This window comes from Patagioenas fasciata, chromosome 14 (genome assembly GCF_037038585.1).
Source record: "Patagioenas fasciata isolate bPatFas1 chromosome 14, bPatFas1.hap1, whole genome shotgun sequence".
NCBI classification, from domain to species: domain Eukaryota; kingdom Metazoa; phylum Chordata; class Aves; order Columbiformes; family Columbidae; genus Patagioenas; species Patagioenas fasciata.
The window spans coordinates 1133316-1152777 of record NC_092533.1 but is presented as its reverse complement, the minus strand read 5'-3'; the positions used below and the strand labels follow the sequence as shown (position 1 = coordinate 1152777).

Here is a 19462-nt window from a genome sequence, read left to right as displayed (position 1 = left end):
TTTTCATCTGCTTCTCATCCTGCATCAGTATCTGGATGAGGGAAGGGTAAAGGGTTCTCTGCACCGGCCGAGTGACCTGTAAAATAAGCTGGCATGTGCCTTTCTAATGATACTGCCCAGCAGAGCATCCCTTTGCTGTTTCTTTTTGTTTTTCTAGCTGAAGCAGCGTCTATCCAGAGCCGTGCCCTGCCGAGTGCTGGTTGCTTAGCAATGTTTTCCAAAAAAAACCCAAGCCCATTGCAGAGCAGAAGGGCCGGGTGTTCTCCCCGGCTTTCCCCAGCGCGTCGGGGGGCAGCGGCAGCTCAGCCGTTCCCTCGTGGGGTTTAGGGTGAAGCTGCTGCCCAGGTTAAAGGCAGCGATGTGCTCTGGGCTCTGCATCCCGTTCCTCACCCTGTGTGCCTCCCGTTCCTCACCCTGTGTGCCTCCCTGGGCTCTGCATCCCGTTCCTCACCCTGTGTGCATCCCGTTCCTCACCCTGTGTGCCTCCCTGGGCTCTGCATCCCGTTCCTCACCCTGTGTGCATCCCAGGGCTCTGCATCCCGTTCCTCACCCTGTGTGTATCCCAGGGCTCTGCATCCCGTTCCTCACCCTGTGTGCCTCCCGTTCCTCACCCTGTGTGCCTCCCTGGGCTCTGCATCCCGTTCCTCACCCTGTGTGCCTCCCGTTCCTCACCCTGTGTGCCTCCCGTTCCTCACCCTGTGTGCCTCCCTGGGCTCTGCATCCCGTTCCTCACCCTGTGTGCATCCCGTTCCTCACCCTGTGTGCATCCCAGGGCTCTGCATCCCGTTCCTCACCCTGTGTGCATCCCAGGGCTCTGCATCCCGTTCCTCACCCTGTGTGTATCCCAGGGCTCTGCATCCCGTTCCTCACCCTGTGTGCCTCCCTGAGCTCTGCCGCACATTTTAATTTATTTCTTTTTTTCCTGCTGAAGCAGGAAGAATTGACTCACTTGCCGGTGATGTTCAATTGACTCGCTTGCCAGTGATGTTCCTGTGAGCACAGTGGGATTTTTCCTGTTCTTACAGCTGAGGTGGAGGAGCACTGGAGACAAAAGGATTTCCGCAGCCTCCTTGGGAGGAGAAGGAAGCCGGCTGCTGCAAAAAAACACTTTTTGAGGGTCTGGAAGCTGACCCCGCTTTCCTGCCCTGGCTGTGGGCGCACCGGCCGCTGGCCAGAGCCGTGCTGGGGACACAGCCCGGGGACACAGCCCGGGGACACAGCCTGGGGACACAGCCCCTTGCATGGGGCAGCTACTAAGCCGAGGGGGACGGACGAGTCATTGTCCCACGCTGTGGGCATCATGTGCCGGAGCAGACTCCTGTCCTGCCCATGGGGACGGGCCGCAGGTCCCTTCCCCACCCAGGGTGGGGGGGTCCATAGGCCTGTCATCCCCCCTGGGACCCCGATGCTTTGGCACCTGCCTCTTGGGAAACCAAGCGGCTCCCTGCCGCGCTGGCTATTAACTACTTAGATTTAATAATGAGCTAATCCGAAGGGGTTGGTGGTGCCTGCGGCAATCTGCTCCCTCCCAGCACAGGGTGTCTGGCCGGGGGCTCTGCCAGTGTCCCCTCCCGGTGAGACCCCCCAGCCTTCTGCTCTGCTAATGGGCACTGCCTCGGTCAGTAAATTTCTTCTGGATTAGCGTCCTCTAAATCGATTAGCTGTCTCGGGCAGGGCATTTTATTCTAATGAAATGTGATTCCAGGCTCCAGTCGATGAATTATTGTGGCAACGAGGGTAAAGTAATTGGCCGCCTTTCTGTGGGTCAGTCCAGGGCCTGGGGAAGGGAGAAACAGAAAAGGCTCAGAGGGGGGATTTTAATTTACAGGGGAGCACGTTACCGTATCACAGGCTCACCCACGCTCCCCAGTGAGGGAGCTGGGGGGAAAACAGGGAGCTGTGAGTAAAATGTGGCATTTCCATGGTGCTGTCAGAGGCAGTTTACTCGTAGGTGTGAGGCTGGATGCGTTTGCACGAGCCAGTGGGAGCGCGGAGCAGCCGCAGCTCGCGGATGGGGAAATGTGGTGTTCGGAGTCCTTGTTGCCTGGAAGAAATTGGAAATACCCTTTGTGGTTTCAGGCTTGCAGTAAGTAAGCGTGGAGCCGCAGGACAACCTTGTCCCGTCCCTTGTCCCATCTCTTCCCTTGTGCCAGCGCTGTTCCCAAATGCTTCACCCTGGCCCTGGCCGGGGGTTTTCATTTCTGCATCCTCACACATTTTTTGCTCGTGCAGTCGGCTGCCCTTGGAGATGCCAGCCGGAGCAGTAGTTTTCCATGTCATTATTGTGTCCCTGACGTTTTCCAGGCACTTAAGCCATCACCTGCATTTGCTGTTTGGACACATCCCTCCTCTGTGTTCGAGTGCTGAGTTCTTACATTTGTTCTTGTTGGGAGACCTCCCACCCGAGCTCTCCCGCCCCACAGGCACCCCCGGCTGGGGTTGGGCTGGGCCGGGGGGTTCTGCCGTAAAACAGCACCAGGATGTGACCGAAAATAAACGTGGGGAAAAGCGCCAGACCTGGTAGCTGGGTGGGGAAGCGCAGAAACCTTGTTTTGTTTGGTTTTGCTGCTAAGTGCACAAAACGCTCTGCGTGCTGAGGCCAGTGGGAGGGTGGGGGCAGCACCTGAGGATGCTGCTGCGTCCCTGGATGGGGCCGGGCTGCGCTGAGTGTGCGATGGGGATGGGGTGCAGTGGGGACGGGGTGCACTGGGGGTGCAGTGGGGACGGGGTGCGATGGGGCCGGGGTGCGATGGGGCCGGGGTGCAGTGGGGCCGGGCTGCGCTGGGGGTGCAGTGGGTACGGGGTGCGCTGGGTGTGCGATGGGGACGGAGTGTGATGGGGACAGGCTGCGCTGGGGTTGCAATGGGGATGGGCTGTGCTGGGGGTGCGATGGGGACGGGCTGCGCTGGGCGTGCGATGGGGACGGGCTGTGCTGAACGTGCAGCACGGGCCACGCTGGGAGCTGTGGGAGGACCGGGGTGCTGCCAGGTTCATGCAGAGCAGCAGGAGCCCTGGGCGAGGGGCATGGCGGGCACTGTGGTGCTGCTGGGTCGGAGGGCGGCTGTGCCGAGCTGGCGTTGCCGGTTCCCGACACGGTGATGCTGCCTGCTGGGGTGTTGGTACCCGGCTTTGGGCCCCTTGTCTTCGAAGAGCATCCCGGGGGTTTCGTAGCGGTTCCCAGCAGGGCTCTATTCACGGGCAGCCCCACTGCGTTTCTCCAAGCCCCGGTGCTCCTTGCTGGGAGCGAGGACCCGCTGTGGGGTGTCCCCTCCTGCAGCTGCAGACACCTGCTCTCTCAGCACCTCCAGGAACAGGAAGCCTTTCTGGGGGTCGCTTGCATCATTTGTGGGTTTTGTGTTCTCCTTCCTCGCCCTGCCCGCCGGTCTGGACGGCTTGCGGGCTCTGCCACCCCGGCACACGCAGGTTGCGCTCGCAGCCTGCTCCCAGTTTCTCAGGTTGTTTTATTTTCTGTCGCTTTCCTTTGCCCCCACCCGGCATCCTCCCTGTCCGCTTGCTGCCTGTGTCTATGGAATAAGAACTGCTGCAGTGTGTTACCTGCCCCCTTCCCCACAAATAACCCGGTTAATGCAGAACCGGGGCAGGGCTGAACCGTGCTGGGTGCTGAACTGAGCGCTTCGCTTTGGAGCAGCTGCTTCCCAAATATCCCCTTTGGGTAAGCAGAGAAAACAGCGCAAACTGTCCCCACGAGCCAGGACAGGCGGGAGCTGCCCCACATCTTGGTTCCCAAGAGGGATGGGTTGGTGGTGGAGCCCATCACTGAATGGAGCATCCCTTTGGGTGGGACACTCTCTTCGTGAACTGCTTCATTAACAGCTTCATTAACCCATCCCTGCTGCCTTGGCCACTTACTTTCCTGCTGGTGACGTGGGGATGGGGGAACAGGCAGAGCCGTTCATGCGCTCTGGATTTCTGAAGAGTCTCAGCCACTGTGAGGTAAAGATTGGAGTCATGGGAGCTGCTGTTCAGGTTTTGCTGTAATAGGAAGTGAAGGGCAAGTGCGATGAAAAGCTGCACAGGGAGGATGGAGAGCGGTGGTGAGATGCTGCTCGAAGCATCTGCGGCCGGCGTCTCTGCACCAGGCGCGTGTCCAGCAGCTGAGAAAGGTCAGGGCTGGACCCGGGTCAGAGTTAGAGCTGCCCCTTTTTTGCTGAGCACCACCTGCCCTGCGATGCGCAGGGGACGGGCAGCGCTGCCAGCAAACCCCGCTGGTCCCCAGCGCCTGCGGCCTCGGCTGCCACGGGCCAGGGTCACCTTGTGTGAAACCTCCTCTGTCTGTCTGGAAATCCAGCCATCTCTCCAGGAGACCTGGCGGTCCTTCTGGCGTTGTTTCCCTTTGATTTTCGGGGCCTTTCGTCAGACATCTCGGGAAGCTTTGCAAAAATGCCCCGGCCTGGCAAGGCTCCCAAGATAACTCCAAACATTATTGATTGGGGGGCGGCAGGAGGACGTGGCCGCGGTGCCGGGCTGGTGGGATGATTTTAGCTGTGCAACTAGGCAGTCCTTCCAGGGGCTAACTCCTCCTTTCATGAAGCACAGAACTTTTATCTCCGAAAATCCCATGGAGATAATTCATGTCTTCAGCGTGTTACTCAAATCTGATCTGCTATTTGAGCCCAGTCAATAGTCCCATTCATCCTACAATGGGTTCTCTGTCCCTCCGGCAAACATTTTGCCTCCCGGAGCCGTAGGGGTGTGCGAAGCGAGGGGCACGGGGACGCCGGCTGGGCAGCAGCGCATCCTGCGCTCGCAGGGCAGGGCTGAGCACCAACGGCGGCACCTCCCGGATCTTCGATCTCTGGCCATCTTGGACGGATCATGCAATTTTTCTATCGCTTTTGCGCATCCGAGCGGTTCCGGGTTTGTCCCTTGAAGCCTGGTTCATAGGGTACGTATGTTTGTAAAATTTCCATGGTAAAGTGAAGCTTTGGGATTTGGGGAGGTGGGATTTGTCCTCCCTGCGTGTGCTGGTGAGATGAGGCTTGGTGCTGTGTTTTGGTAAAGGCTGTTGTGGGTGGTAAAGGCTCCGAAATGGGGCCCGTGGCGCCCCAGACCCATCTCCGGCACGTGCCGAGCCGGGGCAGCCTTTCCGCGGGGTTTTGTGCACAAATCCGATGGCAGAAGCTGCTGCCGGAGGTGGGGTAGTCCCTGCTGGTCTGGTTTTATGTATTTACTCAAATGATGAATCAGAGGAGGAACCTGCCAGCAGCTGCAGTCCCGTCTTAAATCACTGATTAACTCCAACCACCCGCTGGAGAAGTTATTTAATAAACAAGTCGTTGCTAATTACGTGTGAAAGCAGGCTGGGGATGTGCGGGCTCCGGAGGACCGTGGTGTCTCGCAGGAGCGGGGCTTTGGCTGACCTCTGTGGGAAAACACAGACAGAGGATTGAAAGCTTTTGGAACACATGAAGCACTGAGCGATGCTGCCCCAGCGCTTCGTGCTGACCCCAGCAGTGCATGGGCCGGCTCCGTTTGGGGCTGAACTTTGATGCAAACAGTGATTTGGAGGCACAAGGCGCTCATTGCTGGATTCTGCATGATCTGTAGAGCAGAGAGCTCGTCTGTGGGATGGATGCGCTCGGCCATTCCCAGCTCCGACCTTTCCCAAACCCCCATCCCAGGCATCCCTGAGCACCGCGGGCCGTTGCGTGACCCCACGCGGCTTCGCTCCGGCATTGTGCCCAAAGCCCCGGTTTGCCAGGCGGTCGCCGGCAGCGGGTGCTCGCTGCGGGGACAGACACCATATTGCTGCTTTCTAAGCACCCTTGGCGGGCTGTAATCCGGCTGTTTTGGCCGCCGATTAGAGCGGCTGTTCCCCGGATTACCCGTCCCGGCTGCTCGGTGCCGGCTGCCGCGGCTGGGGAGCTGTGGCCGGGGGAGTGGATCTGGCAGTGACCCCCAGATCTGCCTCCACTGGGCTCCTGCGTCTGGGCTGTTTCACAGGACAGATCCCTGGCTGGATCCTGCCCCAGTGTGGGCAGAGGAGGCCCCTGAACCCGAAGTGGTGGTGGAGGTGACCCAGACCCTGCAGAGACCCTGTGGGGAGCGTAGGGTGAGGAGCTGCCCCTCGCTGCCCCGGTCCTGCTGCAGTTCCCCATCCCCTCCCTGTGCTGGCAGCAGAACAGCTCGCACGCCGGGCTTGTGGCCAATATACTGGATTCATGGCTTATATACTGGGCTTGCGGCTCATGTACTGGGCTGATGGCTGACATACCAGATTCATGGCTTGTATGCTGGGCTTGTGGCTGGCATACCTGACTCAGGGCTTGCATGCTGGGCTTGTGGTTCTCATGCTGGGCTCGTGGCTTACATGTCAGGCTTGTGGCTGGCACACCGGGCTTGTGGCTGGCATACCAGATTTGTGACTCACATGCCAGGTTTGTGGCTTGGATGCCAGGTTGATGGCTTCTGTACTGGACTTGTGGCTTGCATACCAGGCTTGTGGTCCTCATACTGAACTCACAGCTTGCACGCCGGGTTCGTGGCGAGCACACAGCAGCCTGTATGGCACGGTGGGTTTGCCGCGGGGTCAGCCCGTGTCACCCACCATCGCGCTGGTCCCCGTCCCGGGCGGCTGCCGCGGGTGCTGGTGCACCAGCGCTGCCCAAAGCTGTGGCTGCGCCCAGGGCGACCGGCCGGGCTGCGGACCAGGAGCTGTGGCTGCGGGCACCTGCACGGCAACATCCCCGCCAACAGTGAGACCGTGCGGCTGCTCCACAGCCCGAGCCCGCGTTCCCTGCCGTGGGGGAAGGAAGGGGCAGGAGTCTTGGTTCCTGTTGTCCAGTTGAGTATTAAATATAGGCTATTAAGCAATTTTGTTTGCAGGAAGTGTAGAAATACTGCTCTGTGTGAGCACAACCTCTGTCAGACACCCAGAACGCTGGAACTTGCCTTGCAGCGTGCAGCAGCATCCTCCGCGTTCCCCCCGCGGCAGCGTTAACCCTTCGCTCCCGGACTCAGCGGAGGGTTCGTCCTTCACCTGAGCTGCCCACAGCCTCCTGCTGCTCTTGCCGCTGTCCCAGCCGCTCCGATAATGCAGCTGAGCCAGAGCTTGTTTTGCTTTTTCCCAGCTTAAATAACAAGCTGGCTACAAAGTCAGCTTTGGGGAGAGCCCCGCTCCCTGAACCAGCAGTTTGCCTTGTTCTCTGGCCAACCTCATCTTCCCAGCACGGGACTGCACTCTCTGGCGGGCGGCAGGGCCGGGCAGGAGGGGACGTCTGTCTCATTTTGACGGGCTGTGGCTCCCCTCCGTGTCCCCCGTGGTCCCATTTCCAGCCGTCCTTCCCAGCCTGGGGAGGTGTCCAGGCAGAGGGGCTGCAATCTCTTCCTAGCGCCTTATACATTTTGATTTAAGGGGAAAGCTCCCTGCTGTACATCTGCTCTGGCTTTCAGGTTCCAGCACACTGTAACCTCTGTGGTCCCTTTGAGGGACCCGGCTGCGGACCCAATTGGGACGGGGCTGTCCCCGTCCTGCTGGGGGCTGTACATGTGGAGGAGGGTTGTGAAATGATGATGTCTTCCTCCTAGAAACAGCCTTTTTCAATAGTTCCAAATTCCTTTGGAAGGGTTTTTTTTTATGTAAAAAGCAACCACTTCAGTCTCATTGCAGTAATAGTAACCACTTCCCAGAAGGAAGATTGAACTCTCCGTAGCTGAGGAGGAGGAGGAGGGATGTGGGGGTGATGACAGAGGGAGCATGAGGGAGCACGAGGTGCCCTGTGCTGCTGATCCCTTGCAGGGCTGGTGCGGGCTGGGGAGACCTCGGCTTCAGCCGCGTTTGGAGGCAGCGCTGGTGCTGGGGGGTGTGAGGCTGGGGTGGGAACTCGGCTGGTGACTGCAGGGAGGAGAGATGTGGGGTACCGGGGAGACGTGGTACGTCTGCCATCCACAAGGCCACATCTCCTTCCATGTCGCTTGTCCTCGTCCTGTGCAGTTTTCTGCCCCGCTGCACCCGGTTTGGGTCAGGAACGCTCTGCCAGGGCGGGAAGGTGTTCGGGAAGCGGAGCTGCTGGGCTGCTCCCCAAACGCTTGAATGGCTGACCCTGTATCACAGTGACGAGCTGATACACCACTTTGAAAAGAGCGTTTTATTTAGATTATTGGTTGCTGTAGCTACACAGCTGGGCCGCTGGCGTGCGGGTGTGTGCCTGTTTTCTGTCAAGTGGGCTTCCCCGAAGGGATGTCGGTCCCTGCCAGCGCGGGGTGGGAACGGGAGCCGTGGGAGGTGACGTGAGGAGTGGGACTGCGATGGGAACCCCGTGGGGAGGAGCGAGCCGTGGCCGTGGGGCTGCGGGGCAGGGCGGTCCCAGGTGGAGCGGAGGGGACGTGGGCACGGCAGCTGTGGCTGTTTAGCACAATATATATTGGCCAGAGAGGGTAATTCAGGTGACTCCTGGCGCACTGTGATGTACGGGGCAGAGGCCCCAGCTGCCCTGGCACATACCCGGGTGCTGCCTTGCAGGGGGGACAGAGCTCTGCTTTGCCGGTCCCTTCTCCTGTGGATTTGTGTCAGACCATGGATGCGGGTGGCTGCAGCCCGGGGGTACCGGGGCCACCGCTCGCCCTCCCGGTGCCTCGGTAGCTCGCGCCGGGCCGTGTTCCCCTCCTGGGACGCCTCTGCAGACGCGGCACCGTCCGTGCTGCCCCGGGAGATCTGCAGAGCGCGGTGCCGCAGCCATGAGGTGCGACGGGCACAGGTTCGGGCGCTGCAGCTGCCGGCGCGGGTCGGGGCACCCCGGGCTGGCAGCCACTGCGTGTCCCCACGGGCACATCGCAACCCTGGTGCCACTGCCGGCACCTGTTCGTCCCCGGGTCTGTCCCGGCCAGCCCTTCTCCCCGTCAGGACCACCGTCCGGGTGCCTGCCCCCCAGGCTGCTTGTATTGCATTTTTCTGGCGTTGTGGTGGTTTTCCCCGATGGTGCAGTCAACTGATGAGTCCAGCCGGAGAACTTGGAAGCAGAACTTTCGCAGCCTGTGACTCATGTGCAGGGTTTGGGTGGTTTTACTCATGCGCAAGAGGAAACAGAAGTTTCTGTCGAGCCTGTGTAGGATTTTGGGTTTGCTCGTCCACAGCCCTGGGGGAGAAGCAGCCTGAGGAGCTGAGCTGCCCGCGGAGGGGCCGCCCCGCACCCCTGCGAGCGCAGCCGGGACCTTTGGCTGCTTCCACTGCAGGGTTTGCTCCCCAACACAGAGATGAGAAGCTCAAGCTTTTAGGAAAATGAGATGCTCTGCCAGGGAGGGCTCAGATTGGATATTAGGAAACATTTCTTCCCCAAAGGGCTGTGGGGCATTGAACAGGCTGCCCAGGGCAGTGCTGGAGTCACCATCCCTGGGGGGGTTGGACACGTGGAGATGAGATTCTCAGGGACATGGAGCAGTGCTGGAGTTAGGTTATGGTTGGACTCCATGATCTTCAGGGTCTCTTCCAACTGAAATGATTCTGTGACTCTATTCTATGAGCGGTTGGATGGCACAGGGAGGATGATGGGGTCCCTCGTGCTGGCTCCTCGCTTGCCCCCAGATGTGGGCACGGGTGCCCCTCTCTCCTTTTCTGGCGGAGCCTGCCACTAATTTTAGCATCCGCTTTGTCCCTGCGGCTTGGCCGTGTGGTCCAGCGGGCGGCTGCCAGCGCTCCTCCTTTATCGCTGTCGCACCCGGAATTATCTCCCCCTCCCCTGCCTCCCCCTCGCGGGCCACTGCTGGTGGTCAGCTGGGAGCTGCGGGAGAGGAAATGGCTCCTTAAGTCATTAACGTTATTAACGTCATTAGCGTCATCTGTGTTATGGTTCCAGAGGAGGCAGGAGGCCACAGGCTCTGGGGACCGGTAGAGACCCGAACCCTCGCGCTGCCCAGCGGGAAGGGGCTGCCCTGGCGTGTGAAGTCAGCGGGGACTGAGCTGTGTCAGGATTAGTCCCGGGGATCTAAGCAGAGACGCTCGGAGAGCAGCTTTAATGCTTCAAGAAACATTTAATTTCTCTTATCTCATGGGAAAAGCAAAACACTTGAATTCCTTTGTGGTTATCTTCTGGCGCTTGGTGTCCGAGAGGAGGAAGCAGCCTTTGTGTGCACACGCGTGTTTCCACCTGTGCTTAGAAAGGAAAAAAAACCACCAAATTTCTTTATTTTCAGTGAAGAAACACGCAGCGACATTAGCATTTTATCTTCCTAATGCCGTCTGTGTGCCTGCAGTCCCTTGCGATGCTCAAGTACAAGTTCGTGCGAGCCCTGCGTGTGTCTGCGTGTGCAGGGTGACGGGGCCGGCCCCAAAAGCCGGTCCTGGATCCGCTCAGGTCACTGCAAGTAAGAACTTAATAGGATGGAGATCTCAGAGAGAATGTGCAGCTTGGAAAGCAATAAACCCCTGCACTACTGCCCGTGCTGGTCCTTCCTTGGGCGGGCTGGGGATGGGGGACCCGTCGGATGGGTCTCTCCATGGGACTGGCTGGGCTCGCGCCTCTGCCCGCACTGTGATGTCCATGGGCTCTTTCCTGCTCTAACGTGTGTTTTCCCCTCTCCCCAGACCTGTCAGCGGCCAAACGCAAGTTTGCGGACTCCCTCAATGAGTTTAAATTCCGCTGCATCGGCGACGCCGAAACAGATGACGAGATCTGCATTGGTGAGTCCCGGCGCTGGCCCCGCGGAGCCCGGGGGCCACGCTCTAGAGCCCTGAGCTGAGCGGGACACGGGGGGCAAACCTGCACCAGGATGCCAAGGGGCCCGGGAATTTGGGTGCTTCCCTGCTCCCTGGAAATGGCAAATTTCTCCTGGTTCAACATCACAAAGACTGCCCAAAGAAACTAATGGTTGCTTCTTGGCCTAAATCTGGCCCTACCAGATGGGAAAGGAGGAAGGTTGCCTGTACCCGAGACCTAGACACCTGAAATCGGGATTACCCAGCCCTTTCGCATGGGAGAGCAGGGGTGATTCCCCTGGGAAGGGGGGCAGTTGTGCTTCACATTATCCCGCTTCTGCCCCGGCTGAACTTTTAGAGCTTATTGTGCACATCGTCTGGAGCCAGGAGAGCAAATGAGCTTTAGCCCTGACTTAACTTTTGTGCCCAGTCTCTCAGCAAAAATAGCTTTCTCATCCCGTTCCCCCGCTGTGATACACGCTGGTGAGCGGCCACTCGTGCACAGCGCCGGCGCTGGTGGGGAGCGGCTGTGGGGTCCAAGGCGAGGTGGGAACGTGGTGCTGGGGACGCTCTGCTGCTGGTTGCTTTTGTAGGCAGCTGGAAGCCGTTCTGAAGAGAGAGCGAGGATGGCAGAAAAACCCCGAGCAGCCAGTCCCCCCAGACACAAACAAAAAATCCCTGCTCAGTCTAAAAATAAAACGTTGTGAAATGCTGACTGTGGGGGTGTGTCCCTTCCAGCCAAGTCTCTGCAGGAGTTCGCCACGGTGCTGCGGAACCTGGAGGACGAGCGGATGCGCATGGTACGGCTCCAGCTGATGGAGGGTGCTGGCACCGGTGGTGGGCGGTTTGGCACCGGTGGTGGGCGGTTTGGCACCGGTGGTGGGCGGTTTGGCACCTGTGGCACCATGACCTGCAGCGGCTGCGAGCCCTGGTGCCCCTTCCCTTGGCCGGGCAGAGCCGCAGGGGAGAGCAGAGGGTGGGCAGGGTGACCTTGGTGGGAGGACACGCTCGAAGGGCATCAGTAATGGTGTCTGGCTGGTGGAAACTGGCTGGTGGGACCCGTTGGGGTGAGGAGCAGGTTTGGTACAAACCCCTCAGCCTCCCCTGGGTCCTCAGCCAGTGCCAAGCTGGGTAGGGGGCTGCAGGGGGGTGTCCCTGGGTTGCAGGGGCGTGTCCCGGGGCTGCAGGGGGGTGTCCTGGGCTGCAGGGGGGCTTTTGCGGTAAAGCCTGTGCAGCACCTGGGGTGTCCTGTGCTGAGCCGTGCCGGTCTCTGCCCGCAGATCGAGAACGCCAGCGAGGTGCTGATCACGCCGCTGGAGAAGTTTCGCAAGGAGCAGATCGGGGCTGCGAAGGTAGGCTGCTGCTGTCACCTCTGTCCCCGCTCGGCGCAGAGCCCTGGGCTGTGTGGCCGTGGCCGGGACCCAGCACACTGTGGGGACAGAGATGGCACAATCCAGCTCCTGGGAAAGTGCCTCAGTGTTCCAAGTTCACCTACAACCAAGTAACACGCCAAGGACCAAAAATCACATGCCAGTTGACACGAACTTCTTTTTTTCTTCCTCCAAACTAGAATTAGTGCTTTCTTAGAGGGGTTCCCAGTTGCCTGAGCCCCCCCAGTCTGCACCCCCCCACCCCAGCATGTCGCTGGGTGGCTAAGGGGGAATTTGGATTTGGGCAGCATGGGTGAGCCCAGGGAAGCGCTGGCATGGTGAGGGCAGCTCTGAGACAGCCTGGCCCCCCCTTTCTTTTCCTGCCTTTGTTCTGAAATTTAAACCACTGTCTGCAGCTCTCCTGTTGTTATAACAACCTGCTGCTGCCTGCAAGAAGCCCGTGCTGGTGTGCGTGGCAGCGGTGTGCGTGGCAGCGGTGTGCGTGGCAGCGGTGTGCGTGGCAGCGATGTGCCGGCTCCCCGGCCAGGCCGTGCTGGGTCGTGAGCTGAAGAAAGAGACAAAACAGGGTGTTTCAGAAAGGAGCCCGTTATTAGCAGGTGTTAGCAGTGGATTCGTGCCGTTGTGTCGGGGTGGTGAGGCTGGGATGAGAGGTGCAGAAGAAAAGTTGAGGTTGACATCCTTCTTTACGCTTCTACCATAAACAGCCAAATTACTGTGTCGTCGTCCCGAGTGACGCTGAGGATAAAGCATTGCGGGTGGCGGGGTGGGATGTGAAGTTGTGGCGATGTGCTGGTTCACAAGAATCTCCCTCGCTGTGTTGTCTTTGGCCCAGCCCTGGCACTGGATGTTTTGCTGAGCCTCGGGCTCTGGCAATTGAGGAGGGGCTGCCCAAAGTCTTGGGTATGGGCAGCATGAGCCGTTTTCATGTAGCTGCCCGATGCTCACGGGTAAAAGCAGCTTCACCCTCTTCCAGCCCATGCCCCTTGGCCTTGGTCCCGTCTTGTTCAGACGGGGGGAGCCCCAGGGGGCCCGCAGCGCGGTGCGCAGGGGTTCCCTGGATCCGCTGCCCCTGTGCCCTCGTGCTCAGCGTCGCACTTTTTGTTCTGTTTTGTAGGACGCCAAAAAGAAGTACGACAAGGAGACAGAGAAGTATTGTGGTGTCCTAGAAAAGCACTTGAACTTGTCTTCTAAGAAGAAAGAATCCCAGCTTCAGGAGGTGAGGGCAACCTCTGGTTTTCCATGTCTAGCAGTAACTGGGGTGAGCTTTTTGAATGCTTACGTAGCTTATAGCATTGGTTCTCCTGGCTGTAAACTCATTCTCATCTCATTTTGTCTGCCAGTGGCGGGTTTTTCCCCTCTTCCTCTAATCAAAGGGGACAGAGTTGTTTTGGTGAGTAAATCAGAGAGGTCCCAAAATGGATAGCAATCAAAAAGGAGAGAGAGTTTATAATTAAAGAGCGCACCAGCAAGGAACCGGTTCTGCTGCAGGCTTCCCGTGTGCCAGCACAAATCACGGGTGTCTTTAGTTTCCTTCTCTGGAAGTGGCTGTGCTGGCTCTGGCTTCGCGGGAGCGGCGAGCAGGCTCGGTGCTCTGGAGGCGCTGTGGGAGCCTCTCGCTGACCGGGGCTGCAGTGAGCAGCTGTGCCAGGTGTCCCTGGGTGAGTACATTGAGTTTGGAGCCACTTCTTCCAAGTTTGGAATTCCCTGTGCTGGCCCGGAGCTGCAGGTCCCTGCTGTGGGGTGATGCCGGTGTGGCACCGAGCCGTTCCGGGGGGACCTGGTGGGCACTGGGGTGGCTCAGGTGGGGCTGCAGTGCCCAGCAGAGCTGGGGACATGGGAGCAGGTACATCTGTGGCACAAATAATCATCTTCCACCAAACCAGGGCTGCAGAGGGGTGAGAATCAGGGTTGATGTGCCTGCAAGAAGCTTTGTCCTTGCATAGGTGTTCTGTGTTTGTAAATAACTTACCGTGTGGAAGCACGCATACGTCCCAGAAGACAGAGTCCTGTTTGCATGGCTTTTGAATAACCCTTTAAACCTCTGTTTTAGCTGGTGTTTGAAATACTGTCGTGAGACACAAGAGTGGAAGGATTTATTTTGGGGGAAGGAAGGAGCCACTTGTGGCTCTCAGGGTTGCAGCAGTGACTTTTAGAGGTGTGATCCTGTGCCCTGGCCAGAGCACGGCCCTGTGGGGCTGGCGGGGTGTGGGATGCGGTGCGGGATGGGGTATGGGATGCGGTGCGGGATGGGGTATGGGATGCGGTGCGGGATGTGGGATGGGATGCGGTGCAGATACAGGCAGTGGCTGGGTGCAGGATGCGGTGCAGGATGCGGTGCGGGATGGGGTATGGGATGCAGTGCGGGATGTGGGATGGGATGCGGTGCAGATACAGGCAGTGGCTGGGTGCAGGATGCGGTGCAGGATGCGGTGCGGGATGGGGTATGGGATGCGGTGCGGGATGTGGGATGGGATGCGGTGCAGATACAGGCAGTGGCTGGGTGCAGGATGCGGTGCGGGATGCAGTGCAGGATGTGGGATGCGGTGCAGGATGCAGCACAGTGCGTGCTGTGATTCTGAGTCTGTTTGCTGGTGCCATCTGCTGGCATCTTCCAGCTCAAACGGTGACTCCGTCTGTTGCCGGGACTCTAGAGGAGGCCAGAGCCGGCAGCGCCTGCTCCAGGGTCAGCTCTTGGGGCTTTTCCCGACAGGCATTGGGAAACATCTGTTGGTTTTGGGGGCTGAGCCCCACCGAGGAGCAAGCGCCGTTGGACCAGTGGTCCAGTGTGTGTTTGTGAGCCACAGATGTGGCGTCCGGCAGCGCGTGGAGCGCGGGTTCCATCCCCGGGGCTGCCGCGCGGTTCTGCCGGCGCGGGGCTCCGCGGGGGGGGCTGCGCCGCCCCAGCTGTGTGCCGGCTGGGAGTGGTGGCTGGCAGGGCTGTAGGAAGGCGAGCACCACCCGTTTGTGAGCAGGCTGAAGCTCCACTGGACGCCCCGATGTCCTGAGAGATGTGGGCTGTGTCTGGGAGGTTTGGTGGTTCGTATTGTATTTCCTGACCTCCTCTTGCTGTCCACAGCTGGGTGGTGATAGCGGCCAGATGTGCAACTGCTGCAGCACGGTGGGGAGAGGAGGAAACCATGGGAATTCTCTGCTGAATTCTCTGCTGCTTTGGCTGTTGACCAATTAAATTACACACAGAGTCTAATCTGCCATTTAACTCCTGGCAAAGTTATTTGATTGCGTCATATTTTCTGCTTTGCAGAACTGGGTTTGCTAAATACCTCGGGCTGCGCACCGTGGGCACGGAGCGCGAGCGCTGGTGGCAGGTCACGGGGAAAACGGGCCATTTCACGGCCACGTCACGCAGGGAATCGGGAGCAAGCTGCCGCTCGGGTGCCGCGTGTTTGCCAGCTGGGTTTTGCAGAGCACGGAGCGGCCGTGTGTCCAGCCCTGATGGGATGTGTGGAACAACGGATCCTCCTGCGGCTCCGGCTCTGCCCGGGCACAGCCAGGGTCACGCTGGCAGCGGCACCTCCGCGGGACGGAGGGATTTGCCTCCTGTTGAGCAATGGCTTGGCGGCGATTTGTGCTGCGGCTGAGGCTCTTGGACCAGGGTTTACTGGAGCTGAGCTCAGAGCGGTGCTGGATCACCTGGAGCGACCTCCCTGTGGGCACCGCTGGCATCGGTGACAGCCCGGGTTGCTCTACACCAAGTGTCACCTGCAGACAGAGCAGCGGCTCCGCTCCATCTGTGTTACCAGGCTATTTTTACGCACTGGCATTGGGGCAAAGCCCGATTTTTGCTCACTTGGGCTTTAGCTTCCGAGCAGAGGGGGTTTGCTGTCTGCTGACCCCCAACGTGACACGCTCGCTGGACAAGGGGGACGGGCTGTGTGTTGCCCCGGGATGCTCTGGGCTGTTTCCCACTGCGGTGCTTTCCAGAAAGCAGAGAATTGCCTTTTATTGTCAAGTATGCAGCGACTTCTCATTTTTTCTCGCTTCTGATGCGTACATTTCTACACAGCTGTCAAGGAGGTGAGAACATGAGTCGTTTTTCAGCTGAAGAAAGAGCCTGTTCATGTGAATTAGGTTTATATTTAATCACTGTGCCATCTGTCCGGCCCTGGACCAGGGTCTGAAGCTGGATTTGTTCTGCACGGACACGTTCCCATTAAACGCAGATGTCCTGTGGTGCCGAGGCCAAGCGCTCCCTGTCCGTACTAACTCCAGATCTCCCCTTTAATCTCCCTGGCGCTTGCAGGCGGACAGCCAGGTGGACCTGGTTCGGCAGCATTTCTACGAAGTCTCCCTGGAATACGTCTTCAAGGTGCAAGAGGTCCAGGAGAGGAAGATGTTTGAGTTCGTGGAACCTGTAAGTGAGCGCTCAAAGCTGCCTCAGCCCCCAAAACATGGGAGACTGCGGGGAGAAGCGGGGGCTCGGGGGGAGTGGGGCGGCCGGGGGCTCCAGCCTCACCCCACAGCCCCTGCTTCAGGGGCAGAAAGTGCCCGTGAGAGCCTCGGGCACGGGGCCGTGAACTCATTGGCCACGTGCACGCTAGAAACACTTCAGATTTTATCGTGCGGCCGTCTCTGTCGTGGTGGGATGGACCGAGGGGCCTGACGGCGATTAAAAGAAAACAGGCTTGATTGGGGAAAAAACCAAAGTAGAACTGTAGTGTCCACAAGGGAGAAAGAGTGCGGGAATGGCAGAAATAGGACAAAAAGTTTTCTGAGACCTGCTGCTGCTCAGGTGCTCAGCCCCTTAAAGCTCCTGGGGGAAGCGCCAGAGCTCCCCGGCTCTTTGAAAGGCGATTCCTGCCGAGTGAGGAGCGACTGGCAGTGGGCAGAGGCGCTGCCCGCGTCCCCTTCCTGCGCCTCCCGGCTCTGCTCGCGGTGACCCCGCGGTTCTGGTGGCGCAGGGAGCGGGGACAGAGGGGACATGGGGTACTGGGCTGGGGGCTCAATTGCCTTTGGGAGAATGAAACACAGACTCGGCTCTGGAGTCCGTTCAGAGGAGGTTGTGAAAGCAAAGTGAGCAGAGTATCTCCCTGGGGAGGGCCAGCAAGCCCCTCCGCCCCGGGGTGTTGCTGGGCTGCGTCCCCTCGGCAGCGGGTGCTCTGGGAGCGGCTCTGGGTCTCTACTGACCGTCTTGATTCGTTTTACCCCAACGCAGCTGCTGGCCTTTCTGCAGGGGCTTTTCACCTTCTACCACCACGGCTACGAGCTTGCAAAGGACTTCAGCGATTTCAAGACAGAGCTGACAATCAGCATCCAGAACGTGAGTGTGCCACCTGCCCGTCACCGTGGCGGTCCCACAGAGCAAAATAACACTTCCTGATATGTTTTAACGGAGGTTTTGTTCTCCTTTTCCTTGTGAGCCATCAAGCAAAGGCTTTGACTGTGCCGTTGAAGGCCATTCTGTTTTGTCGGTAGCCCCCCACGGCAGCTGTTCCCTGCGGCACAGCCGCGTCCCCGGGTTCTGCTGGTGGGCAGAGCGCGCCGTGTGCCCTGTGGCTTTGGTGGGGGTTTCAAACCAGTCTGCGAGGGTTTCGTGGCGCCGTCCGCTCCGGAGGGGCAGCGCTTGGTGCCGTCCCGGTCCCTGGGCTGTGGAGCGGAGCCCTTTCTGTTGACACAACTTTTTCACAAAGTCCACAATAGCCACAACTTGCCAATTGTCATAATGTTTTTCTTTTAGCTTAAACGCAGGCCCAGGAAGCAAACCTGTCCTGTGGCTGAGAGCGGGCTCCCCAGGTCCCGTCCCCCGGGAGCTGTGGGGCTCCCTCCCTCCGGGCTGCCGAGGGGACCACGCTGGGTCTGTGCACAGGACAAGGCGTTCCTGTTTCTATTTGCAGACGAGAAATCGTTTTGAAGGAACGAGGTCGGAGGTTGAATCTTTGATGAAGAAGATGAAGGAGAATCCTCACGAGCACAAAAACATCAGCCCGTACACGATGGAGGGTTACCTCTACGTGCAGGAGAAACGTAGGTGGTGGGTGGCAGAGCTGCCTGTGCCGGGGGAGGTGGTTTATCAGGGCCGGGGGCACGAGGGGTGATTCAGCAGGGTGCGGAATCCATGGGAGAGAGGGATGGGTGGGATGGGAAGGTGGGGGCCAGTTCTCCCTGGGAGGGAGAATCGCTGCCAGTGCCTGCTCAAAGTCTTTCCCCTGAACAGAAAGGGGTTAATAATGCTTAATCCGCTTGCGAAGTCCAAGAAGAACCGTAAGTGCAGAAATCTGTCGTGTGAAATGATTGTTAATCGTAAGGGGTTATGAAGGGGAGGGCACGGAAGCTGTGCTAGTCCTGGGAATAAAAACTGCATTTGCTTCGCAGGTCACTTTGGGACGTCCTGGGTGAAGCATTACTGCACGTACCAGAGGGAGTCAAAGCGGATCACGATGGTGCCGTTTGACCAGAAATCTGGAGGCAAAGGGGTGAGCGCCCATGGGCAGCGGGGCTGCGTCCCGGGCTCTGCGCCCGGTGCTCAAACAGCACCGTTTTCAGCAAGGTGACACGAATGCACGTGAAGGTGTCAGATCCGTTCCTGGCTGGGTGGGTGCCACACGGGGAGTTAACTCTGCACTGGTTAAAAGAGAAAGGTGAGAGCAGAGCCCGTTTCCCACAGGGCAGAGCCCCCTGGACAGGGCTCCGTTCGCGCTCCAGCCCCGGGGTCCAGGCTGTCTGCACACACCTTGTTGTGAGGACAAGTTTGCAGCAGCTGCCACTGGGCTGTATCTGGGCTTTGTGCCTCTTGCTTTTAGGTGTGTCCTTGCTTTACTTGTTGCTGTCATAGAATCATTTCAGTTGGACCCTCAGGATCATCGAGTCCAAACATAACCTCACTCTGGCACTAACCCGTGTCCCTAAGAACCTCATCTAAGTGCCTTTTAAACCCCTCTAGGGATGGTGACTCCAGCACTGCCCTGGGCAGCCTGTTCCAATGTCTGACAACCCTTTCCATGAAGAATTTTTTCCTAATATCCAATCTAAACCTCCCCTGGCACAACTTGAGGCCATTTCTCTTGTCCTATCACTTGCTACTTGGGAGAAGAGACCAACCCCTCCATGCTCCAAGCTCCTTTCAGGTAGTTGTAGAGAGCGATAAGGTCTCCCCTCCATCTTCCATAAAAGCTCAGACCTTCTGTATGTTACTGTCCACCAGATTTCCCTTCCTGATGGCTTCAGAACCTGGTTCCCTTCATATTTTACAGCAATTCTCTCCCTAGCCCTTCTACAGTGAAAGCAAACAGCAGCAGGCTGGTTTTTTTCAAGATTGGGGGATTTTGTTTGATAGGGGGTTTTTTAAATTTGTTTCTGTGAAAGGAGAGACTTTAAAAGCCGAGGTGTGCGCAGCTGCATCCTGGTTTGCACTCTCGGTGCTGGGCTGTGCTCTGCGCTCTGCGCTCTGCGCTCTGCGCTCTGA

The 19462-nt window shown here is 58.7% G+C and overlaps 1 protein-coding gene across 4 annotated transcripts in view; it reads left to right on the top strand.

Moving 5' to 3' along the window:
- The window catches only part of ARHGAP26 (Rho GTPase activating protein 26), a 129407-nt gene that overhangs the window by 8597 nt on the left and 101348 nt on the right, over positions 1-19462 (top strand). Inside the window, exons 2-10 of one of the 4 annotated variants that reach the window (XM_071814593.1) lie at positions 1952-2086; positions 10541-10636; positions 11390-11451; positions 11932-12003; positions 13157-13258; positions 16304-16414; positions 17234-17320; positions 17895-18024; positions 18373-18473. In XM_071814593.1, coding sequence (XP_071670694.1) covers positions 1952-2086; positions 10541-10636; positions 11390-11451; positions 11932-12003; positions 13157-13258; positions 16304-16414; positions 17234-17320; positions 17895-18024; positions 18373-18473 — 896 coding nt within the window. Of the gene's footprint in view, positions 1-1951; positions 2091-10540; positions 10637-11389; positions 11452-11931; positions 12004-13156; positions 13259-16303; positions 16415-17215; positions 17321-17894; positions 18025-18372; positions 18474-19462 lie in introns of all 4 variants that reach the window. The other 3 variants (XM_071814592.1, XM_071814594.1, XM_065848935.2) reach the window with 3 other exon arrangements.